This window comes from Erithacus rubecula, assembly GCF_903797595.1.
Source record: "Erithacus rubecula genome assembly, chromosome: 1".
Classification (NCBI taxonomy): domain Eukaryota; kingdom Metazoa; phylum Chordata; class Aves; order Passeriformes; family Muscicapidae; genus Erithacus; species Erithacus rubecula.
This window is the reverse complement of record NC_136658.1, coordinates 1,070,483-1,086,303: the sequence shown is the minus strand read 5'-3', so window position 1 is coordinate 1,086,303 and position 15,821 is coordinate 1,070,483. Positions and strand designations below refer to the sequence as shown.

General features: G+C 52.3%; 2 protein-coding genes across 4 annotated transcripts; both read right to left on the bottom strand.

Moving 5' to 3' along the window:
• Positions 1-1,583: 1,583 nt before the first annotated feature.
• DNAJB13 (DnaJ heat shock protein family (Hsp40) member B13) lies at positions 1,584-9,005 on the bottom strand. Of its 2 annotated transcripts, none has more exons than XM_079321571.1 (8): positions 8,920-9,005; positions 8,379-8,482; positions 7,558-7,719; positions 6,716-6,873; positions 6,000-6,113; positions 5,242-5,355; positions 5,079-5,155; positions 1,584-1,695 (listed from the first exon to the last, which is right to left on the bottom strand). In XM_079321571.1, the coding sequence occupies exons 1-8, from the start codon at positions 8,985-8,987 to the stop codon at positions 1,650-1,652; spliced, it is 843 nt and encodes a 280-aa protein (XP_079177697.1). In that variant the 5' UTR covers positions 8,988-9,005; the 3' UTR covers positions 1,584-1,649. The 2 variants fall into 2 exon arrangements, with proteins under 2 accessions (XP_079177697.1, XP_079177696.1); XM_079321570.1 differs by lacking the exon at positions 1,584-1,695 and adding an exon at positions 4,525-4,740.
• Positions 9,006-9,150: 145 nt separating this feature from the next.
• On the bottom strand, positions 9,151-15,384 carry PAAF1 (proteasomal ATPase associated factor 1). Of its 2 annotated transcripts, none has more exons than XM_079321487.1 (12): positions 15,276-15,384; positions 15,153-15,193; positions 14,763-14,866; positions 14,457-14,546; positions 13,477-13,575; positions 12,687-12,837; positions 11,474-11,668; positions 11,060-11,151; positions 10,776-10,891; positions 10,122-10,204; positions 9,820-9,902; positions 9,151-9,535 (listed from the first exon to the last, which is right to left on the bottom strand). In XM_079321487.1, the coding sequence occupies exons 1-12, from the start codon at positions 15,320-15,322 to the stop codon at positions 9,458-9,460; spliced, it is 1,179 nt and encodes a 392-aa protein (XP_079177613.1). In that variant the 5' UTR covers positions 15,323-15,384; the 3' UTR covers positions 9,151-9,457. The 2 variants fall into 2 exon arrangements, with proteins under 2 accessions (XP_079177613.1, XP_079177614.1); XM_079321488.1 differs by having other exon boundaries at positions 15,153-15,190; positions 15,276-15,364.
• Between the last annotated feature and the right edge of the window lie 437 nt (positions 15,385-15,821).

Here is a 15,821-nt window from a genome sequence, read left to right as displayed (position 1 = left end):
TGGCACTCTGTCTCCTGCCCTCTGCCTGCTTTGATCAGCAGCAATGTGACCTCTGGAAAAGCAGCCCCAGGATGTTCCAGTCAGGCTCAGGGATCCCTTCTCAAGAATTTCAGTTCTCCTCCCTGCAGATACAGCAGCCAGCTGTGGGCTCCAAATGCTGTGAGGCTGATCACTGGCAGCTTTTCCATGGCATTGTCTGTCCTCAAAGATAACATCCATTTCCTCCAAGCAGAGCAGGAAAACAAAACTGAGCAGTTTTCAAGGAGGAAGATGTGATCATCTCCCCAAAAAAACTGTCATATGTCACCAGGACAGAGAGATAATTCTCTTCAGAGGAAAAGGCAGCAATTTCAGAGTCACTGTAGCTCCTGAGGCAAATGTGCTGGAATATACTCAAGAAACAAAAGAGGAAGCAGAAAATAGGAGGTGACTTTTGGATTAGTATTTTGGTTTTGAATAAAACCTCATCAGCAGATTCAGTATCTCGTGCCCTGTGTGTAGCAGCCACTTCCTTATCTGGCTTTCCAAGATGTAAAAAAAAAAAAAACAAACAAACTCAAAAAGTCAGGGAAACAGTGATTTTCCTGGCATTTAAACTATTTGGGGTTTCTGTTTTCTGAGCTATCTGGATTAGATAACAACCCTATCTCACACTTTTCATTGCTGCTCTCTGCTTTGGACAGCTCTGCTCTGTGGCCTGGCAGGGTGATGTGTTTCTGTGATTCCTGACCACATTTACATATACCTTGTTGTTTAATAAACTTTTTTAATTGCATTTCCTCATGCCTGTGTTGAACTGCATCTGCCTTACAATGACAGACCCACACAGCCTTGAATTATCTGGGGCCTTGTGGACCTGTTCCTTGCTGATCCAAAGGCTTTTCCTCTCAGCTTGATGAACTTCTTGAGAGTTCTGCTAAGGAAAAGTGCCCTGAAGGGAATGTGCTCCCCAACACCTTTTGGTGAGTTATTTCTAAATAAAACCTTTGGGGCTCACAGGCACTGCAGTCAAAACTCCAGGGCAGGAAAGGGTTTGCTGGGGGGTGGGTTTGAACCCCAGCAAGGGGTTTAAGGAGTGATCAGCCTGGAATTTCACAGCAGCCTGTGAAGGGGAACTGGCACAGCTAAACCAGCCCTCTGCATCCCTGGGGCTGCCTGGGAGATGCTCTAGGAAAAGGCTTCAGAAAGCAGCAGCCAGGAAGAGTTTGTCTGTTTGCAAATTGCCTCCAAGCCTTGTTAATCCCTGCTCAAATAGGGAGCTTTGTAAGCTGATCTCTCCTTTCTCAGCAGCCCCGCTGGTCTGGTGGAAAGCAGAGCTCTGCTCAGGCAGGGTTTAAAGAGCAGCAGCAAAATTCAGCGAGACTTTCAGAGAAACCCCCCAAAGCAGCGTTCTCCTCTGGAGGGGTGCTGCTGCCAGCTCCAGAGAGAGGAGATTTGAAAGAGAACAGAGAAAGAACAGAGAAAGAGATTTGAAAGAGAACAGCAAACAGCAGAGACGTGAACAGTGCAGGAATAGCGGCGGGAAGTGCCCAGGTGTTTTTAAATATCTCTTCTTTAGCTGCTGCTCAAGGCTGTGCAGCTTGCCATCCAACTTTTAGGCTCCGTTTCTAGAGTTTCACAGTGCCACTGAAAACTCAATTAGGGTTTATTTATAAAAGCTTTAAATAGGCAAGTTTTCGTGTTTCCGACCTCACTCTGTAAAGATAAGCACAATGGTTCGAGTTTCTGTCAAATCATGAAAATTTGCTTCTCAGTATGGCTTAAATGAATGCTTGCTACATTTTATTACTTCTATAACATGTACCAGAAACAAGAGACAGATGTGAGTTCCCATGAGCTCTCAAGATCAGAAAAATCTGTCTGTTCCAGGGTTTTGGGGCTTTCATAGAGAGCATCCCAGTAAGAACAGCACATCATCCCCAGGAACCTGGGGGAAGGAGCAGACCAGGGTCCTGCAGGCTCCTCTGGGGCTCCACCTGAACCATTTCGAGCCCAAACAGATTTTATTCCACGAAGCTCCTGCTTCCAAGTGGCAAAGCAGAGCTGTGGCAGCCTCCAGCCAGCCTGCAAATTCATCCCGAGCAGCAAAGAGGGGGAGAAAGGAAAGCAAAAACCCGCAGCATTACGTGGCGAAACCCCAAGGTCCTGAGTGATGCGAGCGAGCTGGAAAATCCTCCTTGGCACTGCTGGGAGCAGTGAAATAAATCCCTTGTGGAGATGTGCCCTCTCCCGGCCTCCCCGGGAACGCCTGCAGGGACACAGGTGCTGAAGAAATGCACGGAAAATTATTTTGGGAGGTTTCAGGTGGCGCAGCTCAAGCAACAGAGCAGAGCCGGGTGATGGTGCTCAAGAGCGTGATGGCATTTTGGCACTCTGGCACAGCTAATTGGGGAGTTGGAAAAGCAAAATGCGTTCCTGGGGGTTAATTCCTCAGCTGAACCTTCTGTTTGCCACACTGAGAGAACTGGGAAGTTTTTAAAATGGTAAAACAATTCATGATACTGATAATACATTGCAATTCTGTCCTCCCTTTAGGAGGAACCAAGTGTTCGTTCCCACTGACAAATTATCAGTTCTTGCAGATCACAATTACATCGAGGGGAAAAAAATATCTTCAAGACTTAGCTCCTTCTGCTATTTTCATTCTGTTATTTTTTCACTGAGAATTTTGACTGCTTTTCAGCAACTTTCTTTTTTTAATGATGGAATATTTTTTTTTTTTTTTGTCAAGTGTAAGAGACAAGGGATATTTTGGAGGACAAATCTGAGGTAATTTATAGGGAGCAAAATAAACAGTTTGGGCCTAAAATCAGAGGTAATCTCTAGGGGAGACAATGAAGATTTTGAGGTTAAAATGAAGCAATTAGAAGTTGACAGGCAGTGAAAATTATGAGGGTCAAATCTGAGGTAATCTCCACAGTACAGAATAAGTATTTTGAGGTAAACTGAGGTGATCAGCAGTGGAGAGATAGGGAAAATTTGGGGGTAAAACTTGAATAGCTCTATAAAGCTACAATGAGTATTTTGGAGTGCAAAATCTTATGCAATCCAGAGGGGAGAGAATAAACATTTTGGGGATAATATAGTTAATTATGGGGGTCACTTGGTCATAAAATGTATGTCAAGGGGAGTGATTTGAGCTAGGAGTGAATGGGGAGCCCTTGGGGTCTGCCTGCTTATGGTTTTGGGGTGCTCTCTGATATTTTGGAAGGGGTTGTGGCACAGCTGCAATGACAAGCAACACACAGGGCAGTGTTATCTACTTGTTTTTATCCTTTCCCATCAGCTGTAAAAGCTCCTTGCCTTGGGATTCATTTCTCCTCCCAGCACGAGCAGGAGCAAACCCTTGTGCTGATTTGCCCCGCAGCAGAGAGAGGTCGTGGGAATTTTGAAGCAATTTCTCACTGAACAGACTGGCAGAGCAAAAGCCCAAAGTGCTTTTAGACATTCTCTAAAGGAATGGTTTTCACCATGAGCTGGGGCTCAGTGCCCTCTCCTGGCTGGATTATCCGTGTTCAGCCCACTCCAGTGAGTGTCTCCTCTTCCTCAGGCTCCTGCCTGAAATTCCCAGTTAATGTTCTGGCCAGCACCTTTTGATTCCAGTCAGCCTGGAATACTCAGTTAACTTTCCTTTCTTAGCTCCAATCATTTGCACAAATCCAGAGGAGCTACTTGGACCCAACAGCTGCCAGCAGAGCACCAGCCAGGCTGGGAAATCTCCCTGAGATCTGTGTTGGAGAGTGGGAGAAATGTCCTTCCTGGCTGGTGTATCCTTGGTGGGCAGAGAATTCTGATTTTGGCAATGTGGCTTTGTGCTCAGATAGCCCAGGAGGAAGGGGAGCCTTGGCCTCACCTGCACAGCTCAGGTGGATGTGACAGAATTGGGGTGGCCTGACAAGGCATGACCAGATTTCTGGGTTGTGGAATGCCTTGTAACTTTTCTGTCTCTTTTTAATGGGTTTCTGCTCAGGATTTCCTGTAGTCCAGCATCCATGGTGTCCCTTCTTTTGTCCAAAGTCCAATGGTAAAGGATTGAATAACTGACAATTGGGGTCTGGGATGAAAATGGCAGCAGGGAAGGGGAGTGTTTATAAAATATATCAATATTTCACCCAAACTGGGAGTGGAGCAGTGATGGAGGGTTTGGTTATTCATGGAAGACTTTCTGTTATTTCAAACAGCCTGGGCTCACCTGTGGCTGCTGGAAAAGCGTGGGGGTGAAGTGGTGAATTCCAGGGTTCCTTTGGGATGATGGAGCTGTGGTGTTTGGGGATCTGAGCCAGGATCAGGACAATATCCCATAGAACTGGATATTTAACACCCTCATCCCCACAGCCCCACTGATGTCTCTGTGGGAGACTTGAGGGGATTCCCTGGAATGCCCCCCAAACCCTCCCTTGGCCTCCTCACAGCTGCAGGGCAGAGACCACAAAGCCAGCAGAACCCGGGCCAGGCCTCAGGGCTCTTGTTTTAGGGTGATCCTGTGTCTTAGGGCTCCCAGCACTTGAAGAAATTCTGCACAGTCCCAGGCTCCAAAGCTTTATTGGGGGGATAAGGGAGTGGGGAGAGGGGGAAGCTCACAGTCCCTAGGGCTGGAGGATGCTTCTCAGGAGTGTTTTCACCTCGGGGCTGAGCCTCTTGGGGAAGATGATGTCAAAGTAGATGTAGAGGTCCCCCTTGTGCTGGGGGTCCTGGGCCAGGGGCATGCCCTCCCCTGGCACCATCTTGTAGTACTTGGGGCTGCCAAGCAAAGCAGGGGGCTGAGAGGAGCCATGGGATGATCCCAGCATGGGAGCCATGATCCCCAGCCCCACCTGCACACCCCACGGGGTTTCTCAGGTTATCTGCTCCTCCAGCTTCAACCAGGGCTGGTCCTTCTCCTCAGGCTCCAGCATCCACCCTCATCCACCCACACCCAGCCCTCTCCTTGCCTCTGCCCCCAGGCCAGAAGAGTCACCCACTGTGGGCACCCTCCTGCTCCTCCTGCAGCCCCAAACCTGCTGGAAAAGGCTTTGGAGCACCCCCAGTTCCTGCCAAGTGCCTGCTCACCTCTGAGCCCCGTTTCCCCTGGCACTTACTCCACAATGTCATTGATGGGGATGTTCAGCAGCCTCCCATCCAGTGTCCACACATCCAGGGTGCAGCCAGTCAGTGCCTGCTGGGCATGGAGCAGCACCAGGAGCTGCTGCTGCAGCCCCTGAGCCCCAGGGTGAGGCTCTGTCCCCTCACTGGGCCCCTTACCTTTGACAGGGGGATGGTGGCAACATAAAGGAGGTTGTTGTCAATCCTTTTGAACCTTGGGTGAATCTTCTCTTGGACAACAAAGGTGATGTCAGCTGGAATGACGTTTGGGCCCTAATTGAGGGGAAAAAAGATCACAGAATCATGGAATACCAGGATGGTTTGGGATGGAAGGGACATTAAAATTCCCTCAGTTTCACCCCCTGCCATGGGCAGGGACACCTTCCACCAGACCAGGTTTCCCCAAGCCACATCCAGCCTGTCCTTGGAAACCTAAAAATTATTTTATACAGGGAAAACTACACAAATTCCTGCTCTTTGTTTCTGTTTTCAGCTGGCTAAAGAGAAGGGATAGGTATTTTCTTCCCTTAAGAGAAAAAGGAGTCTTTTATCCAAGACTCCTGCTCTGCCAAGGGCAAATCCAAAACTGTCTTCCTGCCAGGAAGAAAACCACCCCTTTCAATTATTTTTTTCTTTAACCTGTTCTAAGGAAAATCCAGGCAAGGATTCTCCTCAGAGTGCTCCTGAGCACAGTATTGCTGAGTCTCTGTGGGTCATGTTGCCAAGTGCCCTCAGCAATGGGAAACCAGAATTTCCTTGTAGAACATTTTCCATGGAGTGGGCACAGCACTGGAACAGCTGCCCAGGGGGGCATGGGGTCTCCCTCTCTGGAGACATCCCAAACCTACCTGGATGAGCTGGATGAGGTGATCTCCAGAGGCCCCTTCCAAACCTGACTCCAGTGCTTCTGTGCTTACCTGGTCCCCTTCCTTCTCAAAGGTGATCCTGGTGCCACGTTTCCAGCCTGGCTGCACATCAATTGTGAGGATTTTATCCCTGATGGTGCTGGTCTGGCCATCCTCGTTCATCACCTGCAGAGCACAGTCAGGGGCCCAAAGAAGGAGGCTCAGGAGTGCTCAGGGTGGCTTGTACCCCACACCAAAGTGGCTGTGGCTACAAACAGGATCAGAACATACAATCACTGATCATTTAGGTCTGAAAAGACCTCCAAGATCATGGAGTTCAGTTGTTCCCCCAGCACTGCTAGGCCATCTCTAACCCATATTCCTAAGTGCCACAACCACACAGCTTTAAATGCCTCCAGGAATGGGGACCCCACTACTGTCCTGGGCAGCCTATTCCAATGCCTGACCCTCCTTTCAGTGCAGAAATCTCCCCTAATATCCAGCCTAAGCCTCCCCTGGCACAGCTGTTTCCTCATGTCCTAAAGCAGGAGAGACTCGGGGCTGGGTCCAGGAGACTGGGACAACAAGGATGGGGACAGAGGTCTCCAAGGGCACAAAAAGGAGACACAAAGCAGTGTGAAAATGGAATGATGGGGGACCAGAACACACTGAGCTCCTTTTCCAGCCCTCCCGTGCTGAATTCCCTTTGCCAAGCTGTATGGTCCCTGTGGGTTTGGTGCTAACAAGCTCCTGGGGCAGGGCCATCCCCAAACCCGCACAGCCCCTACCCTGCGGGAGATCTTGATCTTCTTGGTGCAGCCGTGGAACAGGTCCTCGAGGGACACGTACAGGTCCCGCACGATGGGGGGGTCCCGCCGCAGAGCCCCCCGGCCGCGGGGCCCCCCGAAGGGCAGCAGCACCTCCGAGCCATCCTCAGCGAAGAACTCTGCGGGAGGAGCAGGGGACGGAGCTCACCGGGATGGAGCTCACCGGGGACGGAGCTCACCGGGACAGAGCTCACCGGGACGGAGCTCACCGGGACGGAGCTCACCGGGACGGAGATCACCGGGACGGAGCTCACCGGGACAGAGCTCACCGGGGACGGAGCTCACCGGGACGGAGCTCACCGGGACGGAGATCACCGGGACGGAGATCACCGGGACGGAGCTCACCGGGACAGAGCTCACCGGGACAGAGCTCACCGGGGACGGAGCTCACCGGGACGGAGCTCACCGGGGACGGAGCTCACCGGGGACGGAGCTCACCGGGACAGAGCTCACCGGGACAGAGCTCACCGGGGACGGAGCTCACCGGGGACGGAGATCACCGGGGACGGAGCTCACCGGGGCTTTCCCCACTCGGAACCACCCCAGGTGGCTTTTTCCAGGAGTGCTTAGGGCAGCTCGCCTCCCTAATCCCTCTTTTTGATGGGAATGCCAGAAAGGGTCACAGGAGAACAGCCTGACCATGCATCCCCACACCCAGAACTAGGGGAAGTCAGGATCTCTCCAAGCACCAGAGAGATTTGAGAGCAGTTGGGCAGGAAAGCTTCATGTTCTGAGCTGGCAGCTGCCATGGAACCATGGCAGCCACAGACAGAGCCCAGCCATCCCCGAGTCTCCCAACCCACCTGCAAAGGGGTTGTCCCCTCCAAAGAATTCCCTGAAGACTTTTTCAGGGTTGTTGTGGAACACGTATCCGACGCTCCAAGGGTTGTCGCTGGCAAGCTCCAAGGGGATGCCACCTTTGAGCCCCTCTTCCCCAAACTTGTCATAGATGCCTTTCTTCATAGCTTAGGGAACAGGGAGGGTTGGCAATTGAGGGAGAGCCCCAGCCTGAGGTCCAGGTTTTGTTTGGGTGGAGGCTGGAGAAGAGTTCCCAGGAACAGGGGGGATAGACAGGGCAGAGTGTGCCCCTTCCCAGGGCAGTGTGTGCCTGTTCCCAGCTGGGCTGTGGGGCACAGGGCAGTGTGTGCCCATTCCCAGCTGGGCTGTGGGGCACAGGGCAGTGTGTGCCCATTCCCAGCTGGGCTGTGGGGCACAGGGCAGTGTGTGCCCATTCCCAGGGCAGTGTGTGCCCGTTCCCAGCTGGGCTGTGGGGCTGTGGGGCAGTGTGTGCCCATTCCCAGCTGGGCTGTGGGGCACAGGGCAGTGTGTGCCCATTCCCAGGGCAGTGTGTGCCCATTCCCAGCCGGGCTGTGGGGCACAGGGCAGTGTGTGCCCCTTCCCAGGGCAGTGTGTGCCCATTCCCAGCCGGGCTGTGGGGCACAGGGCAGTGTGTGCCCATTCCCAGGGCAGTGTGTGCCCGTTCCCAGCTGGGCTGTGGGGCACAGGGCAGTGTGTGCCCGTTCCCAGCCGGGCTGTGGGGCACAGGGCCATGGTCCTGCCAGGATGCAGGAATCCACACCCCCTTCCTGCCCCTGCACAGTGCAAGGGGACACTCCCCACTTACGGTCGCTGAGCACATCGTAGGCCTCTGCCAGCTGCTGGAACCTCTTCGGCCCCCAGGGCTCCTTGCATTTTAATGGATGGAACTTCAGGGCCAACTTCCTATAACTGAGGATAACAGGATGATCTGGGTTGGGAGGACCTTAAAGCCTTCCACTATCCCAGGTCGGACAGGGCTTGGAGCCAGTTCCAGGGATCCAGAGGCATCCACAGCTTCTCTGGGCACCCTGTGCCAGGGCCTTACCATCCCCTCAGCCACGATTTCCTTCCCAATATCCACCCAGCCCTGCCCTCTGCCAGTGGCAGCCATTCCCTGGGTCCTGTCCCTCCATGCCTTGTCCCCAGTCCCTCTCCAGCTCTCCTGGAGCCCCTTTAGGAGCTGGCAGGGGCTCTGAGCTCTCCTCTCCAGGTGAGCACCCCCAGCCTGGCTGCAGCTCTCAGAGTATCTCCATGGCTCGCTGGAGGGGACAGCAGACCCCCATTCTCACAGCCCCCAGACCCTCTCCCGGCCCAGGGGGTCTCTCTGATGCCGGGGGTCCCCTCACGCCTTCTTGATGTCGTCGGTGGTGGCCCCGCGGTCCACCTCCAGCACAGCGTAGTAGTCCAGCCCCATGGCGTCCCGTTGCCATAGAAACACGGCTTCCGGTCCGCGCCGCGCGGGGCATCACGGGAAGCGTAGTTCTCCCGCTCACTTCCGCACTCTGCCGGGCCCGCTCACTCTCTTGTCTCAAAAATCCCCAAGTTTTCATGGAAACACGTGTATGGACAGAGGTGTTATCAAAGCAGCGCTTTATTTCACTCCATACTGTGACAATCACTTTCACTGCACCCCTTCTCCCCCTTTATTTATTTCCCCCCACTACAAACAGCATTTTTCCAGCACTAGAAATGCAACCACGACATAATTTCAACACAAGATCCTCTCTACATTAAAAATTGATCCCAGTTGTGTAGTAGGAAAAAAATATGTGAATAGAGCCTGGTAATGACAACAGCCTCAAACTTGCACACACACATCCCAGGAAAATCAGCTTGGAAGAGCCTTTCTGACACACTTCTCCTTTAGTTGGCCCCTTCAAACACTTAAAGGTCAGCAAGTTGGTATCTCCTCACTATCCCATCCCTGCAGCACGTGTAGATTTCCTTCTCCCAAGAAGCCACCTGAAGAAGGTAAAAAAAAGCAGTATTTATACAAGGTGTTTTCTAATTGACTGTTCCCAGTGAAATCCTCAGAGATGAGCTCTCCTTCTGGACTTCCACAAAGGGAATTCCTCCTGGAACGCCACTAGCACATTTTAAAGGACAGTTCCAGCTTTCACCAGAGTTCAGGGAGCACATGTGTTCTCACACAAGGGTTCTTCCAGCAGATCCAAAAGGAAAATGAAGTGTGGAGAAGCATCAGCTTCCCCTGCCCTCCTCATCCTCAGGGATCCCACAGGTCTCACCTTGTACACAGGGTCACAGTCAGCCTCAGTGAGATCCAGGACATAATCCAGGTCTTGCTGAACAATGAAGCAGGTGCCATCCCCTGCAAGGAAGGCACAGCAGCCAATTAGTGAAAGAAGCCATGCTCTTAATTACAAACAGGAATTCCACCAGGAAAAGGCTGCAGTGGGTGAGATGTGCCTTGGAGGCCCTGTTGTGGAGGGTGGAAATCCCAAAGGGGCAAGAGGACAATGCCTAAAGAGAACAAGGTTCCTTGATTCATGATAGGATTTCTTCAGGCACAAAACAGGCCTGGAATTACCTTGGCTGGCAATAAATCCATCTCTGTAGGGGAGCAGGGAAAGCACTGGTGCTCCTGATCTGTGGATCACCTGGATTGGAGCACTAGGAAAAGGAGCAGAAACAACAGATGAGGATTGCTGTTCAGAGAAGCTGGGGATTGCCCTGAATCCCTGGCAGTGTCCAAGGGCAGCTTGGACAGGGCTTGGAGCAGCCTGGGATAGTGGAATGTGTCCCTGCCCATGGGAAGGGCTGGAATTGGATGGGCTTTAAGGTCCCTTCCACCCAAATCATTCCATGATTCTCTCCAATGGACCAAGTTAGCAGGGAACAGCAGCAAAACCCCAGAGCTCAGTTCCAGTCCTGTGCTGGAGTGAGGATCAGGGTAAATGTCAGGATCCCACAAAGACACTCAGGTGAGGGAAAGGGGAACATTGATGTTAAGAAGTTTTCTGCCAAATTTATCTCCACATATGTACACAGAGATGATATAAATACAAAATAATACAAATGTTCATACAACAACACACACAACACATCAACATAATGCAAGAGGCTCAGGAGCACCTGGAGGAATGGGATGCAGCCCTTGGAAATGGCAGTGGCTGGCAGCACCCTCTGCCTGACTCTCTTTTCCAACCAAAACACTGGCTGTTTGCCCCAGGCACACACTCACTTTGTGTTCCTCACATCCAGCTGGTAGATGTTCCCATCCTGAGTCCCTGCCAGAATGTAGGTGCTTGACAGGAATGTGCAGCAGTTGAAGGCATCAGATCCAACAAACAGGAACAGCTGTGGATTTGGGAACAAACCAAGGGTCAGACATGTGGGACACATTAAAATCTGTCCAGGAGGAAGCAGAGCATCCCTTTATTGCACCAGGCTTTGGCCTGTCCTCCAGTTTAGGTTTCAGCTGGCTCAATTCCCCATCCCAGTGCTCTGACAGTCCCAGATCCTTACTGGCTGCCTGCTCTGCAGTCCCACTCCCTGAAGCTTCTTGTCCTCTCGAGCCAGCAGCAGGATTTTCCCTTCTGTCCCAACCTCACGTTCACCTGGCAGAAGGAGGATAACAGGTAATTCCAGCAGGAGTTACACAACAAATCTTGGTGGGATCAGAACCCAACAGCTTGGATTGCCCCAGTTGAGTTGTGGCAAGATTCCTCCAGACCCCCAGACACCAGGAAGGCCAGTAACCAAGCAGAGTCATCACTCAAACTGCTAGAGAGGGCTGAATTCCACCAGGACTGGAGTGCTGCTCCCTTCCCAAGGTATAAGGACATGGAGCAGCATTCCAGATGCTTGGGGTGCCTGGTGACAAACCTAAGCAGTCTGGGACAGGGAAGGGAAGGGGGATTTGAAAGGGAAGGCCCTTACTGGGAGGATTCTCAGGTGAGCCCAGGTTCAGGGAGCTGTCAGCAGTGCCCACAGCAATGCCATTGATGGGACAGTCACAGTCAGTGATGGTGCCCAGGCAGGCAGATTTCCCACAGTCCCAGAGACGGGCAGTGCCATCCCTGGAGCAGGACAGGACATTTCTTCCCCGATCCACGATGGCAGTGTCCAAAATCCCTGCAGGAAACCAAAGACTGTGTTCATACAGACACACAAAGCACCTCATTTCCCAAGCTGGACCCAGCTACTGGCTCCAGGCCACTGTCCCCAGCAGTCACACACAGACAGGTTGTGCTTCTAGCAAAAGGTGCCTGTGGAAGGCAGCAGCTCCCAGAAAACCTCACAGAGCAGAGCCACCATCTGGCACAAAGGGAAGATATCATCAATCAAATAACAGCAACACCTCACCTCAGCCTGAGCTGGTGCCACACAAAATTAACCCCTAACTTGGGCAGAAAAGAGCCTGGCACTTTTAAACATTCCCATGTCCACCCCTTGATAATCCCAAAAGCAACATCCAAAGGGCAGTGTCTGCTGGCACTAAGATCCTTCAACTACTTTATTTTATTGTGGGCTGTCAAATCTGGATCTGAAAAATGACAGTGGTTTTCTTAGCAGAGAACAGTCAGGTGGTCAGAAGATTGAATTGGCTACAGAAGCCCAAAGGACAGGACAAGCCAAGCACACAGACTGCAGCAGTTTGGGCTGGAGGAATAAGCAGTGACTAAAGTCACCTTGAGAGTGACTGGCAGCACCACTCTGACCAAGGTTCTGCCACACCACCTGGTTTGATTAGGGAACATGGCTGCAAAAGCATTTCCAATGCACACAAATAGATTATAGAACTGCTTGGGTGGGAGGGGACCCCAAAGATCAAGTTCCAACCCCAAAATCATGTAAGAACAATGGCAGATTCAGCACAAGATGGGTTTTTGAGTTAATCAAGATTAGGGCAGCTAACCAGGGGTTTATTAACCTCTCAATGTAGCCCAGCACCTCATGGGACAGGGAAAAACAGAGCCTGGACACAGCAATTGGTAGCTCAGGGAAGAGAGAATTTAGGGTAATGTTTGGGGCATCTGATGCCACATTCCAGACATCAAACACAGAGTGCAGCAGGCTAGAAACTGACATCAGCCCTGGAGTGCAAGGCAAGTGCACTGACAGCAGATGAAGCATTTCAAGGGCTCTGTACCTGCTTTGTGACCTTTAAATGTTACTACACAGCTGGCATCTTCTGCTGACCAGATCTTTAGCTGGGCATCCATTCCCCCACTCAGAACCACGAGGCCAGATGGGAAAAACCTGCAACAATTCACATCATACACATGGCCTTCCAAAAGTCTCTGGAAAAACAAAGAACTAGGTGCTAGTTCCATTGTCATCATCCTCATGCAAAGCAGCTGTTATGACACTGGGACACCTGGCATCCTCACATGGCCAAAGGATTAAACTCAAACCCTCTGGGTCTGCATTGATGGAATGGGCTGGTCTGAATTTGGGGCAATCAAAGAGGTGACTTTGGTCTCCCTCTACCATTTGAGCAGCTAATTAAATAGCAAAAGGTACTACATTTGCTTCTAATTACAGTTAAATGTCTTTATCCTCTGCCAAACTGAGCTGACAGGTCAAGCTCCACATGGAGCTTTCTCCCTTTACTGGGAAAGCCACAAGCCAGGATGTAGCTAATGCAGCACCAAAGTCTTTTTTCCTCCCTCTTGTCTCTTTCCTAAGAAATTCAGTGTTTTTCCCATGCAGAATAGGGCCTGTCAGTGACCTGTTATTCCTGAACACCTCTCTGACCAACACCCCCTTGGGAGAAGCCACCTTTTCCAACAGACTTGACTTAAAGCCTCCAAGATGCCAAATTTCAATTAGATTTCATTAAATTTCAGATTCTTCACAGGCTGTGGACAGCCTGACCAAAGCCATGGCCTTCAGGAATGTCACAGACAACACAGAACATTCAAGCCAAATGCTCTTACTCTTATTTCTCCATTTGCAGCCTGCCATATTTTCATGGTCCCATCTGTGCTTGTAGACACACCAAGTCCTCCACCACTGGAAATATCAAGGCAGGTAATCTGCAGGAAGGTAAAAGCAGCAAGAATTAGCTTTATGTGACTCTGCATATGAATATTTCAGCTCAAGGGCCTAATTCTGTACAGGGGGAGAGCTGCTTAGTGCATTTTCTGCCTGTGACTCTGCAAGGCAAGGAGAAAAAGGAATGCTGAGGCAGAAACCTGCACAAGCAGCAGTTGTATTCCAGATCTATCCCAGGTGGAAGAGAAATCTGGACTTTCCTAACAGATCCTGTAAACAGATGAAAAATAAGAAAATAGTTCATGGTAACTGGCTTGACTCACAAGCCCACAAGACACAGTTTGAGATACTTATGAAGCTAAATTTACAGCCTGAATTTGCTGAAACACTGAACCAAAACTAGTTCTTTATATAAACTTGGGACCTCTCAGAAAAAAAAAGAACATGGAGTGGCTGGAGTGTGTCTAGAGAAGGGAATGGAGCTGGGGAAGGGGCTCATGTAATGTGGATGGAAATCACATTTCATCTGCCTGAAACCCCTCACAATGTATGCATGTCCATTTGGGATACCTGGTGGCACAGGTTCTGGGCTCCTTGTGGGGAGCTGATCTCTTCCCTGCCTGTACATTTTTTAAATTAATTTGTTGTTGCTGTTTCTTTTTTTACTCCACTGCTGTTATCAGGAATTTGTTCTTATTTCAACCCTGAGCTTTGTATTTTGTGCCTCCAATCCCCCCTTCAATTCTGTGCATGGGGAGGGGGGAAGGAGTGAGTGGAATGTGGTCCAGAGTGTTTCACCATTCCTAAAGCAGGAGATCTCAGCTCCATCTCCATTCCAACCCCTCACTGCAAGGACACCACAGAGAGGGATGTGAGAGCTGCCAACCACACCCAGCCATTCCCACCTCACAGGGCTACTCACACTTTTCTGATGAATCCTAGAAAAGCTTGTGTAGGGAGCCAGGAACTTTGTGGACACATTTTCGTGAGGACAGGAAATGAGGATGCTTTTCTAGGGGAGGAAGCAAGGAAAAAAAAGGAATTAGAAGTGCTGTTAATCCTGAAACAGAGATTGCTGAGGTAGAACTGTGGCCTGAAAATTGATGGAAGGGTGAGCGTGGGGCTCGTGTGCAGGTGGGAAGGGATGGCTGCTGCAGGCCGGGCAGCTCAGGGGCTGTGCAGGGTGACAGCTCGGGCTGTCACAGCCCCTCTCCCCCAGCGCCGGCACCTTGCTGACTTCCCCGACCACGAATCCCTCGGAGGCCGCGATGTCGGGGCCGCCGTCGGAGCGCAGCCCGCGCCGGGTGACGCTGCCGTACAGGGTGGGTTTCCCTGGGGGACAGAGCCATCCGTCACTCAGCAGCGCAGGGACCCCAGGCCTCGCCCCTGTGCCCTCCCAACGCCACCGCCTGGAAAAGCGCAGGAACCCCCAACCCGCCCCGATCCTTGTGAACGCAGGGACTCGCACCCCCGTTTGAACCGCACAGGGCACCCCACACCAGCCCCTATCCCCCGTAACCACCTCCCCGTTTGTGCTCCACAGGCTCCTTAAACACCCTTCACCCCCCGATCCCCTCCCATCCCCACGGCTCCCCCGGGGCCTCTTCACGCCACTCACCGGGGCTGCGGCAGCTCAGCCAGGCCTCGCCCTCGTCCCTGCTGCAGAGAGAAGGAGCGGCAGTGAGCGGGGCAGGGAGCGGGATAAGGACAGGGACAAGGGAAGGGACCGTTCTGTTCCCACCTCAGCGCCCGGCTCCAGTCGCTCTGGATCCGCAGCGTCGCCGCCATCTTTGTCGCGGTAACTGGACACACTTCCGCCTCCTTACTTCCCGCCGATCCCCGCGCGGGCGGAAGGGGAGAAACCCGCCAATCAACGAGCGCTACCGCCGGCGGTGCGTCACATCCCGGAAGCGCCGTGCCGCCTCCCGCCTTAAAGCGGCCGCGTAGCGCTGGTACGGGGGCTGCCTGCTGGGGAGGGGGAGCACCCATGGGTGGGGTGGGGATGGCGGAGGGTGCTGGGTGTCCCTGGGGATCGGGCACTGTGGGGAGGGTGCTGGGTGTCCATAGGGATTGGGCACTGTGGGGAGGGTGCTGGGTGTCCCTGGGGATCGGGCACTGTGGGGAGGGTGCTGGGTGTCCATGGGGATTGGGGCACTGTGGGGAGGGTGCTGGGTGTCCATAGGGATTGGGCACCCCGGGGAGGGTGCTGGGTGTCCATGGGGATTGGGGCACCCCGGGGAGGGTGCTGGGTGTCCCTGGGGATCGGGCACTGTGGGGAGGGTGCTGG